At 38.9% G+C, this 14,077-nt stretch overlaps 1 protein-coding gene across 4 annotated transcripts in view; it reads right to left on the bottom strand.

The window, feature by feature from the left end:
* IGF2BP3 (insulin like growth factor 2 mRNA binding protein 3) overlaps nucleotides 1–14,077 on the bottom strand; it is a 150,301-nt gene that overhangs the window by 55,746 nt on the left and 80,478 nt on the right. For 3 of the 4 annotated variants that reach the window (XR_009008853.1, XM_057550085.1, XM_057550084.1), the window contains exon 4: nucleotides 4,616–4,675. The exons of the other annotated variant lie outside the window; for it this stretch is intronic. Coding sequence is in view for 2 of the 3 variants with exons in the window: in XM_057550085.1 (XP_057406068.1) it covers nucleotides 4,616–4,675 (60 nt within the window). In the remaining variant the exon portion in view is untranslated. The remainder of the gene's footprint in view (nucleotides 1–4,615; nucleotides 4,676–14,077) is intronic. 4 annotated transcript variants of the gene reach the window in all.

A 14,077-nucleotide genomic window follows, 5' to 3' on the forward strand; every position in this document is an offset into this window, starting at 1 on the left:
AAAGAAGACATACAGACGGCCACGAAGCACATGAAAAGATGCTCAACATCACTAATTATTAGAGAAATGCAAATCAAAACTACAATGAGGTATCACCTCACTCCTGTTAGAATGGGCATCATCAGAAAATCTACAAACAACAAATGCTGGAGAGGGTGTGGAGAAAAGGGAACCCTCTTGCACTGTTGGTGGGAATGTAAATTGATACAGCCACTATGGAGAACAATATGGAGGTTCCTTAAAAAACTAAAAATAGAATTACCATATGACCCAGCAATCCCACTACTGGGCATATACCCAGAGAAAACCGTAATTCAAAAAGACACATGCACCCGAATGTTCATTGCAGCACTATTTACAATAGCCAGGTCACGGAAGCAACCTAAATGCCCATCAACAGACGAATGGATAAAGAAGATGTGGTACATATATACAATGGAATATTACTCAGCCATAAAAAGGAACGAAATTGAGCCATTTGTTGAGAAGTGGATGGATCTAGAGACTGTCATACAGAGTGAAGTAAGTCAGAAAGAGAAAAACAAATATCGTATATTAATGCATGTATGTGGAACCTAGAAAAATGGTACAGATGAGCCAGATTGCAGGGCAGAAGTTGAGACACAGATGTAGAGAATGGACATATGGACACCAAGGGGGGAAAACTGCGATGAGGTGGGGATGGTGGTGTGCTGAATTGGGCGATTGGGATTGACATGTATACACTGATGTGTATAAAACTGATGCCTAATAAGAACCTGCAGTATAAAAAAACAAACAAAACAACTAATACTAAACTTTCATTGGGTTATTTGTATGGAAATATGTTAATATAAATGTTTCAGACATTACATGAAATTTCTAAAAATCTTATATTTGTATTTGTATGGAAATATGTATGGAAATATGTTGATATAAATGTTTCAGACATTACATGAAATTTCTAAAAATCTTATATTTGTATTTGTATGGAAATATGTATGGAAATATGTTAATATAAATGTTTCAGACATTACATGAAATTTCTAAAAATCTTATATTTGTATTTGTATGGAAATATGTATGGAAATATGTTAATATAAATGTTTCAGACATTAAAAAAAAAAAAAAAAAAGGATCATACACCACGATCAAGTGGGATTTATCCCAGGGATGCAAGGATTCTTCAATATACGCAAATCAATCAATGTGATACACCATATTAACAAACTGAAGAATAAAAACCATATGATCATCTCAATAGATGCAGAAAAAGCTTCTGACAAAATTCAACACCTATTTATGATAAAAACTCTCCAGAAAGTGGGCATAGGGGGAACCTACCTCAACATAATACAGGCCATATATGACAAACCCACAGCAAACATCATTCTCAATGGTGAAAAACTGAAAGCATTTCCTCTGAGATCAGGAACAAGACAAGGATGTCCACACTCGCCACTATTATTCAACATAGTTTTGGAAGTCCTAGCCATGGCAATCAAAGAAGAAAAAGAAATAAAAGGAATACAAATTGGTAAAGAAGAAGTAAAACTGTCACTGCAGATGACATGATACTATACATAGAGAATCCTAAAGATGCCACCAGAAAACAACTAGAGCTAATCAATGAATTTGGTAAAGTTGCAGGATACAAAATTAATGCACAGAAATCTCTTGCATCCCTATACACTAATGATGAAAAATCTGAAAGAAATTAAGGAAACACTCCTATTTACCGCTGCCACAAAAACAATAAAATACCTAGGAATAAACCTAAGTAGGGAGACAAAAGACCTGTATGCAGAACTGTATGAAAGAAATTAAACATGATACCAACAGATGGAGAGATATACCATGTTCTTGGATTGGAAGAATCAATATTGTGAAAATAACTATACTACCCAAAGCAATCTACAGATTCAATGCAATCCTATCAAATTACCAACGGCATTTTTTACAGAACTAGAACAAAAAATCTTAAAATATGTATGGAGACACAGAAGACCCCAAATAGCCAAAGCAGTCTTGAGGGAAAGAAATGGAGCTGGAGGAATCAGACTCCCTGACTTCAGACTATATTATAAAGCTACAGTAATCAAGACAATATGGTACTGGCACAAAAACAGAAATTTAGATCAATGGAACAAGATAGAAAGCCCAGAGATAAACCCACACACCTATGGTCAACTAATCTATGACAAAGGAGGCAAGGATATACAATGGAGAAAGACAGTCTCTTCAATAAGTGGTGCTGGAAAAACTGGACAGCTACGTGTAAAAGAATGAAATTAGGGCTTCCCTGGTGGCGCAGTGGTTGAGAGTCTGCCTGCTGATGCAGGGGACACGGGTTCTAGCCCTGGTCTGGGAAGATCCCACATGCCGCGGAGCAACTAGGCCCGTGAGCCACAACTACTGAGCCTGCACGTGTGGAGCCTGTGCTCCGCAACAAGAGAGGCCGCGATAGTGAGAGGCCCGCGCACCGCGATGAAGAGTGGCCCCCGCTCGCCGCAACTGGAGAAGGCCCTCGCACAGAAACGAAGACCCAACACCGCCAAAAAATAAATAAATAAATAAATAAATAAATAAATAATTTAAAATGAATATCTGCTTTAAAAAAAAAAAAAAAGAATGAAATTAGAACACTCCCTAACACCATACACAAAAATAAACTCAAAATGGATTAGAGACCTAAATGTAAGACCAGACACTATAGAACTCTTAGAGGAAAACATAGGAAGAACACTCTTTGACATAAATCACAGCAAGATCTTTTTTGATCCACCTCCTGGAGTAATGGAAATAAAAACAAAAATAAATGGGACCTAATGAAACTTCAAAGCTTTTGCACAGCAAAGAAAAGCATAAACAAGACGAAAAGACAACCCTCAGAATGGGAGAAAATATTTGCAAACAAATCAACGGACAAAGGATTAATCTCCAAAATATATAAACAGCTCATGCAGCTCAATATTAGAAAAACAAACAACCCAATCCAAAAATAGGCAGAAGACCTAAACAGACATTTCTCCAAAGAAGACATACAGATGGCCAAGAAGCACATGAAAAGGTGCTCAACATCACTAATTATTAGAGAAATGCAAATCAAAACTACAATTAGGTATCACCTCACACCAATTAGAATGGGCATCAGAAAATCTACAAACAACAAATGCTGGAGAGGGTGTAGAGAAAAGGGAACCCTCTTGCAGTGTTGGTGGGAATGTAAATTGATACAGCCACTATGGAGAACAGTATGGAGGTTCCTTAAAAAACTAAAAATAGAATTACCATATGACCCAGCAATCCCACCACTGGGCATGTACCCAGAGAAAACCATAATTCAAAAAGACACATGCACCCCAATATTCACTGCAGCACTATTTACAATAGCCAGGTCGTGGAAGCAACCTAAATGCCCATCAACAGACGAATGGATAAAGATGTGGTATATATATACAAAGGAATATTACTCAGCCATAAAAAGGAACAAAATTGGGTCATTTGTAGAGACGTGGATGGATCTAGAGACTGCCATACAGAGTGAAGGAAGTCAGAAAGAGAAAAACAAATAACGTATATTAACGCATGTATGTGGAACCTAGAAAAATGGTACAGATGAACTGGTTTGCAGGGCAGAAATAGAGACACAGATGTAGAGAACAAACGTATGGACACCAAGGGGGAAAAGTGGTGGTGGGGGTGGGGTGGTGGGGTGATGAATTGGGAGATGGGGATTGACATGTATACACTGATGTGTACAAAATGGATGACTAACAAGAACCTGCTGTAGAAAAAAATAAATAAAATTCAAAAATTCAAAAAAAAAGATTTAAACAAGGCACTTCACAAAAAAGGATCTAAGAATAGCAAATACACACAAGAAAAAAATGTTCAATTAGGGAAATGCATATCAAAACTATAATGACATACCCCTTCACACCCTCTAGGATGGCTATAATAAAAAGACAGAAAATAACTGTTGGCAAGGATATGGAGAAATTGTAACCCACCTTCATTGCTAGGGGCAATGTAAAATGGCCCAGTCACTTTGCAAAACACTTTAGCAGTTTCTCAAAATATTAAATACAGCGTTGCCATATTACTCAGCAACTCCATCAATAATTATTCTACTAGGTCTATTCAAGAGAACTGAGACTATTTGCTCACACAAAAACTTGTTCAATAGCAGCATTATTTGTATATTCAAGAAGTGGAAACCATCCAAATGTCCATCAATTGATGAATGGATAAACAAAATGTGGTACAGCAACACAATGGAATATTTAGCAATTAAAAGGAATCAAGTATCAGTAATATTTAGCTTAACACAGATAGTTACATATAGATATATTTATAGACATGTATATACACAGGTTAGTATATACACATGTATTTCCTTGCTCTGATAGCTGAAAGAACATGAAAGCAATAAGCATCCCAGTAGCAATGGTCATACCTACTGCCCAGATCTTGGTTTCTAATACCATTCTCAAATAAAAGGAGCCAAGCCTCCTTAGAGAAATGGCTGATTCTAGAACTGTAGCAAGAATTATGGAATATCTTCTAGTGCGAAAAAGTAAGGAAGTGCTTAAAAAAACAAAACAAACAAACAAAAAACCTACCACACACATACCATGGTGAGTGAAGGTACGATAGGACACAGGAGCCAACTGAAAGTTCCCAACAACCAAAGCTAGAACAATAAAGCAAAATATTGGATTATAATCCAAGGTACAAAATAAATATCCATGAGTACAAATGGTTGAATAAGTGAATGGGGGAGAGTAGATAAATGTCCATGGAGAAGAATTCCAAATAATTGATGTAGAGACTCCACTCTCAAGGAAGCAGAGCATAATTTCCTGCTCCCCCAGTGTGGGCTATGCACACTGACTTCTTTCCAAGGACTACAGTATGAAAAGGGGTTTGAGGTGGGGAGTAGCTTTACAGTGGCACAATCTAACATACACTATTTCATCAAGGTTAACATCAACAGTGATGTCATGTTGATGGTATGTACTCTTTCGATATGATGTTATAGGAATGGCATTTTATCTCTCTGGTCTTCCTCCCCAAACCCATAAATCCAGTCTAATCACGAGACAAACTTCAGACATGTCCCAACTAAGGGACATTCTACAAAATACATGATCAATACTCCTCGAAACTGTCAAGGTCATCAAAAACAAGAGCCTCAGAAACTAAAACTTAAAGTAAGGAGGAACTAAAGAAGCATGATAACTAAATGTAATGTGGTATCCTGGATGGGATCCAGGAACAGATAAAGGATGTTAGCTAAGAACGAAGGAAATCTAAAAAGTATGAGCTTTAGTTTATTATCAACTAGGACCCGACAATGCTGGTTCATTATCAACTAGGACCCAACAATGTTGGTTCATTAACTGTGATAAATGCACCATACGAATGAAAGATGTTAATAACAGGGGAGACTGGCTGTGGGGTATATGGGAACTCTGTACGATCTTTTCCTTTTTTTTTTAATAAATCTACAACTATTCTAAAACAGTTTATTAAAAAAAGAAGAAAAAAGAAACGAAGCACTAATACACACTGCAACATGGAAGAACCTTGAAAACACACTAAGTGAAAGAAGCTATTCAAAAAAGTCGCTTATTGTATGATTCCATTTATATGAAATGTCTAGAATAGGCAAATCTATAAAGACACAAAATAGATTAGTGGTTGTCAGGGGTTAGTGTGAAGGGAAAGTGAGAAGTGAGTGTTAACTGGTTGCTTTTTGGAGTAATGAAAATATTCTAGGGGTGGGATAGGGAGGGTGGGAGGGAGATGAAAGAGGGAGGAGATATGGGGATATATGTATATGTATAGCTGATTCACTTTGTTATAAAGCAGAAACTAACACACCATTGTAAAGCAATTATACTCCAATAAAGATGTTAAAAATATATATATATTCTAAAATTACACAGTGGTGATGTCCCAAAACTCAGTGAATATACTAAAAACCACTGAATTGCACACGTTAGGACTGGACCTCTCAAACCCTGCTGGTGGAAACATAGAATAATACAACACTTTGGAAAACAGTTTGGCAGTTTCTTAAAATGTTAAACATGTACTTACTTTATGACCCAGTTATTTCACCCCTAGAATTCCCCCAAGAGAAATCAAAGTGTTGGAAGAAAAAAGTTTTTCCTCTCCCAACTTAGGTTCAGTGGTTGGAGGCCTGTGAATTTAGCTGACAACTGACAGATTATCAGGAGAAAATACAAAGTTTATTGATATATGCATGTTGAAAGTACACAAAAGAAGTGGCTCTCTAAATAAAGATGGGCATTTATACACCTAACTTGTTGGGGGAGAAGGAGGGAAGAGAAGAGGTTTCATAGGAAACACAAATGGGAGAGAAAGCTTGGGATGATGTTTGTTTATCTCACAAGAGTGGTTGAAGAGTGGTCTTCATCTCTTTTCAGGCCAGTTAAACTCCCCTGGAGAGGGTATTTATGGCAGCCTCACCGCCACAAGTTCTGCCTTTAGTCAGATAAGGAAAGCTCTGAATAGGCTTCTTTCTGCATGTGTTGAATTTCAAAACTCTTTAGTTTAAAATAAGCTTCATATGAACACTGGAGGTCCAAGCGAGTCCCCACAAAATCATACATCCATACAGAGACCCGCACATAAATGCTCATTCGACTTTATTAATAGTAATCAAAACAGGAAACGAGCCAACCGTCTATCAGCAGATGGATAAACAAATTGTGGTATACCCACACAATGGAATACTACTCAGCTATAAAAAGAAATGAGCTATTGATTCACATAACATGAGTAGAACTTAAATTATGCTGACTGAAAGAAGCCAGACAAATAAGAGTATACATTATATGACTCCTTATATAAAACTCTAGAAAATGCAAACTAATTTATAGTGAAAGAAAGCAGAGCAGAAGTTGCTGGAGGGTAGGGGCAGGAGGGAATACAAAAGGGCATAAAGAAACTTTTGGGCAGTAATAGTTACGCTCATTTTTATTTATTTTTTTTGGTGGTGATGGTTTCACAGGTATATACTTATGTCAAAACTTATCAAAGTGTATACTTTAAAGATATTAGTGTAATTTATTGTATGTCAATCATACCTCAATAAAGCTGTTAGAAAAAATTTACTAATATGGCTTACACTGTTATAAACTGAGAAAATGAGATTTACTCCCAATGTTTGACATGAGGAAAAAGTTCTAAGGTTTTCTTTGTTTTGTTTTATTTTTTTGGTGGGTTTTTTTTTAACGTATAGAATGTTTAATTTATTACAAAATATTTCACATATTAAAGGAAATGAAAGTAGTTCAATTAATTCTTGAATACCTATTATCCATTTTAAGAAATAAATCAAACCCATGGATCCAAAGCCACTTTGGAAAGCCCTCTTACTCCCTTATTCTTTGTGCTTATCATTCCCCTATTCTTCTTTAAAGCTTTATCACATATGTATTTATATAAAAATAATATATTTTCATATAGTTTTGAACTTTTTTGTATTCCGTGATTTCTCTTTTCTATTCAACATTTATGTTTTGAGTTTCACCCATATTAAAATTAGCTATTTGTGCCTTAACATTTTTTTCTTCCTCAATCTTACCAGACGAATCTGCTTTATTAGTTTTCTCAAAGAAATGTTTGTCTTTGTTGATTATTATATCTTCACTTTTCTATTTCATTATTTTTTGTTCCTATCATTATTTACATTTTTTATCTTTTTTTGTTTTTGAATTTCTTCTATTGTTCTTTGTCTAAGGTTTAAGAGGGAAAAACAAAGCCAGGAAATTAAATTACATACAATAGGATAGATACTGTTTTTTTAAAATTGTAATCCTACAGAAATGGAAAAAAGAAACAAAGAAATTGGATGATAAATCTTTAATCCTGACACACTGTAAGTACCATTTGCCCAACAAGTGTGAAAAGTATCATCAGACATAATTAAAGGAAAGGGGCCATGAACAGAACTGACAGCTAAAAATGATTAAAATGCATTTTAAAAATTTCGCTGTTGGTCAAAGTCAGGTAAATATGCCAGTTGAAATAATAATGTTAGTTTTTGGCTAAGGTAAAATGCTAGTTTTTGGCTAAGGTAAAATTGGCTAAGATTTTAAATTATTTTAATATGAATTACGTTGGAGAGGATATGGGTGAACAATTAGTCTCATCTATTCATGGGGGAAGTATAATGGAGCACAAAACTTCTACACAAGTTTTCTAACAGCAAATGGCCTAAAAATTAACACTCTGATCTGCTAATTCAATGTATGCATATTCCTGCATAGGAATATAAAAGGTATACTAAAACTATTTTGTACTTTACTTTCCAAGTTTTAACCAATGAATCTGAATTTCTTTTAATGGGGGGACGGGTATTTAAGTCATTCCTTTAGCAGCAGCTTCTGCAAAAAGAGCAGCTCAAATCAAAATACCAAGTGAAAAAAGAGTTGATCTGTCCCTTGACTGGCCAGGACATGAAGGATGAAGCCACTGAGCCAGAGGCAAGCAAATACCATGCGAATGGGGCAAACCACCACACCTCTATCAGGAGCAGCTAGTTGGAAGATTCAGGGAGCAAGCAACCCCTCCAGGACATCCCATTTTTGCACATGAACGAAATCCCTCGTTCAGGTTCTGATGCCAGCTAGAGCTGAATACAGAATCTGAAAGCACACAGCCATCCTTACCCCCTTCCGTCCCTCCACAGGGCGGTGTATGCAGTACAGATGCTAAACCACAATTTTATAGTGCACAGACTCTCATTTTTGGAAAGAAGCCTAAAAACTTCACAGCTGTTTGTTACTTTGGGTTTATATCTGCCTTTTCTTATCTCAACTCTGTGGCTACTGACATAAGATATGTCACCCACAAATGGAGGGTGGGCCTCTCCACAACAGTTTCACTTTCCAGGGGCTTCAAGGACAGCTCTGACAATATGATGGGCTTTTAAAAACACTCAGACATTACTATCCCAGACCTATTACTGGAAGCCCATGCTATCCACTTCTAACTCCTTCAGAACTGAGCCCCCAACAAAATACAAAACCGGGAATTGCATTACAGCGACCAAGGTATTACAGATGCCTTCCTTAGAATCAAATACATCACCAAAACCAGGCAGGATAAGAGAGAAACGTTTCATTCAAAAATTACAAACAAAAAAACTTTTCTGTGGGTAGAAATAAAAATAGCCAACACTAACAGCTGTCTCTAGACAAGCCGAATACGTACTGTGGCTGACTAAATTATAACACGTAGAAAGTAGAACAATAAAATCAAGATGAGTAAGAACTTGCCTCAGAATGTTACAGATTTTACATGTGAATGCCCATCATCCACCACTTCTAACCCTTACCCTCAAATGCATTTAAGTTCAAGAACAAGTACATTGCTAAGCATCTGTAAACAAAGCTAAAAAACACAATAAATCTCATTACTGACCATTCTAGGATGTTCACGACATAAAATACAGTGCATTCAGATTAAAATACACAACACCGGTGTCATCTGCTACACCCCCTAACCAGCTTAGCTAGCCCTACAAAAATACAGAGAGACAGTATTCAAGTCCAGAAATGATTTGGGCGGGGGTGCGGCGGGGGGACATACAAAAAAAAGGAAGAGAATGCTCTTCTCTACATTCACGGTTGCTGGTTGATTGTAAATGCTGGCCAATACTGCCTACAATAGGGCAGATGTGGCCAAAGCCAAAAAGAAGGCAGACCTGCAGTACCTTCTTCCCTGACCTGAGAATAATTCCCAATGCCTGGCTAAGCCTCAAAAGAGAAAGGCAACACTTGGGGTGAACTCGTCACAGCCCCAGACAGCACAAAGGCTCAGCTCAAGGAAAAGCTGATTCATTCAGTGGTGCTCCTACACCTGGAAGACCGTTCTGGAGGAAAAATCCAAGGACAGTGAATGAGCTCACCCTTTATATAGATGAACAAAAATACTCAGCTAGTAATGATAGTTACCTCTGGATGATAGCATTACAGGCACTTTCTTTTTTTTTGGTTGATTTTTTCCTACAATTTTTAATTTAAAAAATTAAAGTGGACAACACTTGTTGCTTTAAGAAGGCAAATGGTCAATTTCTTAGAAGTTCACAGTGAGAATAACCCAGTTCCTCAAGGGGGCACTCAGCAAGTCTTGTCACATTGCTTAGAGTTAACCCACCCCAGCTTCCATGACCAAGGACTACTAACCGTCATCTAATCTCAGCATGTCTTCTGCCCCAGAAGAGCCCTTGTCCCACAGAAAGTCTGTGCCCATCACCTCACCACTGATCACCAACTGGTCCTTCATGTTTGCACCAGGCAACACCTTTCAAGTCAACACCTCAGGCTCAGAAGCTTCCTCAGATATACTTTTTAACATGTAAATCAATAATACTTTAACATTCTTTTTTTTTTTTTAAAGGAATTCCTTTATTTTTATTTTTTAAATTTTTATTTATTTATTTATTTTTGGCTGTGTTAGGCTTCGTTTCTGTGCGAGGGCTTTCTCTAGTTGCGGCGAGCAGGGGCCACTCTTCATCGCGGTGCGCAGGCCTCTCACTATCGCGGCCTCTCTTGCTGCGGAGCACAGGCTCCAGACGCGCAGGCTCAATCGTTGTGGCTCACGGGCCCAGTTGCTCTGCGGCATGTGGGATCTTCCCAGACCAGGGCTTGAACCCGTGTCCCCTGCATTGGCAGGCAGATTCTCAACCACTGCGCCACCAGGGAAGCCCTACTTTAACATTCTTAATAACTAAAAGCTAGTTCAGTTTTAATCAACAGGAGTCTCGTGTCCAGGGACTGTGGGCATGTAATCTTCCCCTCACTGAACAAATGTCAAGGAGAAGAAAGGTCCTACACTGCAGTAAGCACAGTGCACATCCATACAGAACACTACACTCAGTTCTGAACCCTCCTCTCAGAGACTCAGAAACCATGCCCCCAGCAGGAAACAATAGGGGTCAGAGGAGCAACACAGAGGAGGGACACTTGAGTGATCTGGAAAAGTGCATCTCAGATAAACAACGTACCCCCTATATGAGCTCTCTTCACATATTGGGAGGCTTTGTATATGTGAAGGAGGTAGGCGTCTGCTCAAGAGAGCAGAACCAAATAGGATTTATGGAAGTCAAAATGGATAGTAGGTTAAAAGATCATCTTGTCCAAGGAGACACACAATGTTCTTCTCACATTCCAGCTGCAAACAATTGGTTGTGACTATCTAAGAGCACTGTGTAAGAAGGATTCTGAGGCTTAATCTAGGCTCAGTGGGAAAAGGGTCTCTTTCAGAGAGTCCCTCCTGCTGTGGAAAGAAGGAGGCATGGCAACCCAAGTATCATGGATTTCCCACCATTGATCCTCAATCATTGGATTGGATTTTTCAGAGGCCGTAGAGTTATTGCAAGGGGTAAACAAATCCATGCATGTTTTCATGAATTTTTGGCAAGTTGAACAAACAATGAATCTTACACTGTGAGCGTACCATATTTTTTTTGGATGTATATATGGGTTGTTTGATTAAAAACACTAATTAGAGGGACTTCCCTGGTGGCGCAGTGGTTAAGAATCTGCCTGCCAATGCAGGGGACACTGGTTCATTCCCTGATCCGGGAAGATCTCACATGCCGCAGATCAACTAAGCCTGTGCACCACAACTACTGAGCCCGCATGCCACAACTACTGAAGCCCACGCGCCTAGAACCCATGCTCTGCAACAAGAGAAGCCACTGCAATGAGAAGCACGCATACTGCAACGAAGGGTAGCCCCCGCTCACCGGAACTAGACAAAGCCCACATATAGCAACAAAGACCCAATGCAGCCAAATATAAATAAATAAATAAATAAATAAATAAATAAATAAATAAAAACTATTTAGAGTTATTGAGTCTCATTTTCTAAAGGTATGGAACCATGAATCTAGTTCATACACCAAGGTCTTCTAACTATAGAAAAACCTGCAAGACTGAAAAATAACTGCTTCCCAAAAGGGTGAAGCAACTCACAAAAGACAACACAACATTTTAAAAATTAATTCCTTGAGAGAAAAATACAGCCAGGGGAAATTAAGAGTTTAAAAAACTAATATGGAAGATGGCGGAGTAGAAGGACATGCTCTCACTCCCTCTTGCGAGAGCACCAGAATCACAACTGGCTGCTGGACAATCATCGACAGGAAGACACTGGACTTCACCAAGGAGGATACCCCACGTCCAAGGACAGAGGAGAAGCCACAGTGAGATGGTGGGAGGGGCGCAATCAGAGTAAAATCAAATCCCATAACTGCTGGCTGGGTGACTCACAGACTGGCGAACACTTATACCACAGAAGTCCACCCACTGGAGTGAAGGTTCTGAGCCCCACGTCAGGCTTCCCAACCTGGGGGTCCGGCAATGGGAGGAGGAATTCATAGAGAATCAGACTCTGAAGCCTAGTGGGAATTGATTGCAGGACTTTGACAGGACTGGGGGAAACACAGACCTCATTCTTCGAGGGCTCACACGGAATACTGTACGCATTGGGACCCGGAGGAAGGAGCAGTGACCCTGGGGGACACTGAACCAGACCTACCTGCTAGTGTTGGAGGGTCTCCTGCAGAGGCGGGGGCTGGCTCTGTTTCACCGTGGGGACAAGGACACTGGCAGCGGAGGTTCTGGGAAGTACTCCTTGGCGTGAGCCCTCCCAGAGTCTGCCATTAGCCCCACCAAAGAGCCCAGGTAGGCTCCAGTGTTGGGTTGCCTCAGGCAAAACAACCAACAGGGAGGGAACCCAGCCCCACCCATCAACAGTTAAGTGGATTAAAGTTTTACGGAGCTCTGACGCCACAGCAACAGTCAGCTCTCCCCACCACCAGTCCCTCCCATCAAGCCTCTTAGATAGCCTCAACCACCAGAGGGCAGACAGCAGAAGCAAGTAAAACTACAATCCTGCAGCCTGTGGAACAAAAACCACATTTACAGAAAGATAGACAAGATGAAAAGGCAGAGGGCTATATACCAGATGAAGGAACACGAAAAAACCCCAGAAAAACAACTAAACGAAGTGGAGATAGGCAACCTTCCAGAAAAAGAATTCAGATTAATGATAGTGAAGATGATCCAGGACCTCGAAATAAGAATGGAGGCAAAGATTGAGAAGATGCAAGAAATGATTAACAAAAACCTAGAAGAAGTAAAGAACAAACAGAGATGACCAATACAATAACTGAAATGAAAACTACACTAGAAGGAATCAATAGCAGAATAACTGAGGCAGAAGAACGGATAAGTGACTTGGAAGACAGAATGGTGGAATTCACTGCTGCGGAAAAGAATAAAGAAAAAAGAATGAAAAGAAATGAAGACAGCCTAAGAGACCTCTAGGACAACATTAAACGCAACAACATTCGCATTATAGGGGTCCCAGAAGGAGAAGAGAAAGTACCAGAGAAAATATTTGAAGAGATTATAGTCGAAAACTTCCCTAACATGGGAAAGGAAATAGCCACCCAAGTCCAGGACAAAGAGAGTCCCAGGCACGATAAATCCAAGGAGAAACACGCCGAGACACATAGTAATCAAAGTGGCAAAAATTAAAGACAAAGAAAAATTATTGAAAGCAGCAAGGGAAAAACGACAAATAACATACAAGGGAACTCCCATAAGGTTAACAGCTGATTTCTCAGAAGAAACTCTGCAAGCCAGAAGGGAGTGGCATGATATACTTAAAGTGATGAAAGGGAAGAACCTACAACCAAGATTACTCTACCCAGCAAGGATCTCATTTAGATTTGATGGAGAAATCAGAAGCTTTACAGACAAGCAAAAGCTAAGAGAATTCAGCACCACCAAACCAGCTCTACAACAAATGCTAAAGCAACTTCTCTAGGCAGGAAACACAAGAGAAGGAAAAGACCTACAAAAACAAACCCAAAATAATTAAGAAAATGGTCATAGGAACATACATATCAATAATTACCTTAAACGTGAATGGATTAAATGCTCCAACCAAAAGACACAGGCTCACTGAATGGATACAAAAACAAGACCCATATATATGCTGTCTACAAGAGACCCACTTTAGACCTAGGGACACATACAGACTG

Source organism: Balaenoptera acutorostrata, chromosome 7 (assembly GCF_949987535.1).
Source record: "Balaenoptera acutorostrata chromosome 7, mBalAcu1.1, whole genome shotgun sequence".
NCBI classification, from domain to species: domain Eukaryota; kingdom Metazoa; phylum Chordata; class Mammalia; order Artiodactyla; family Balaenopteridae; genus Balaenoptera; species Balaenoptera acutorostrata.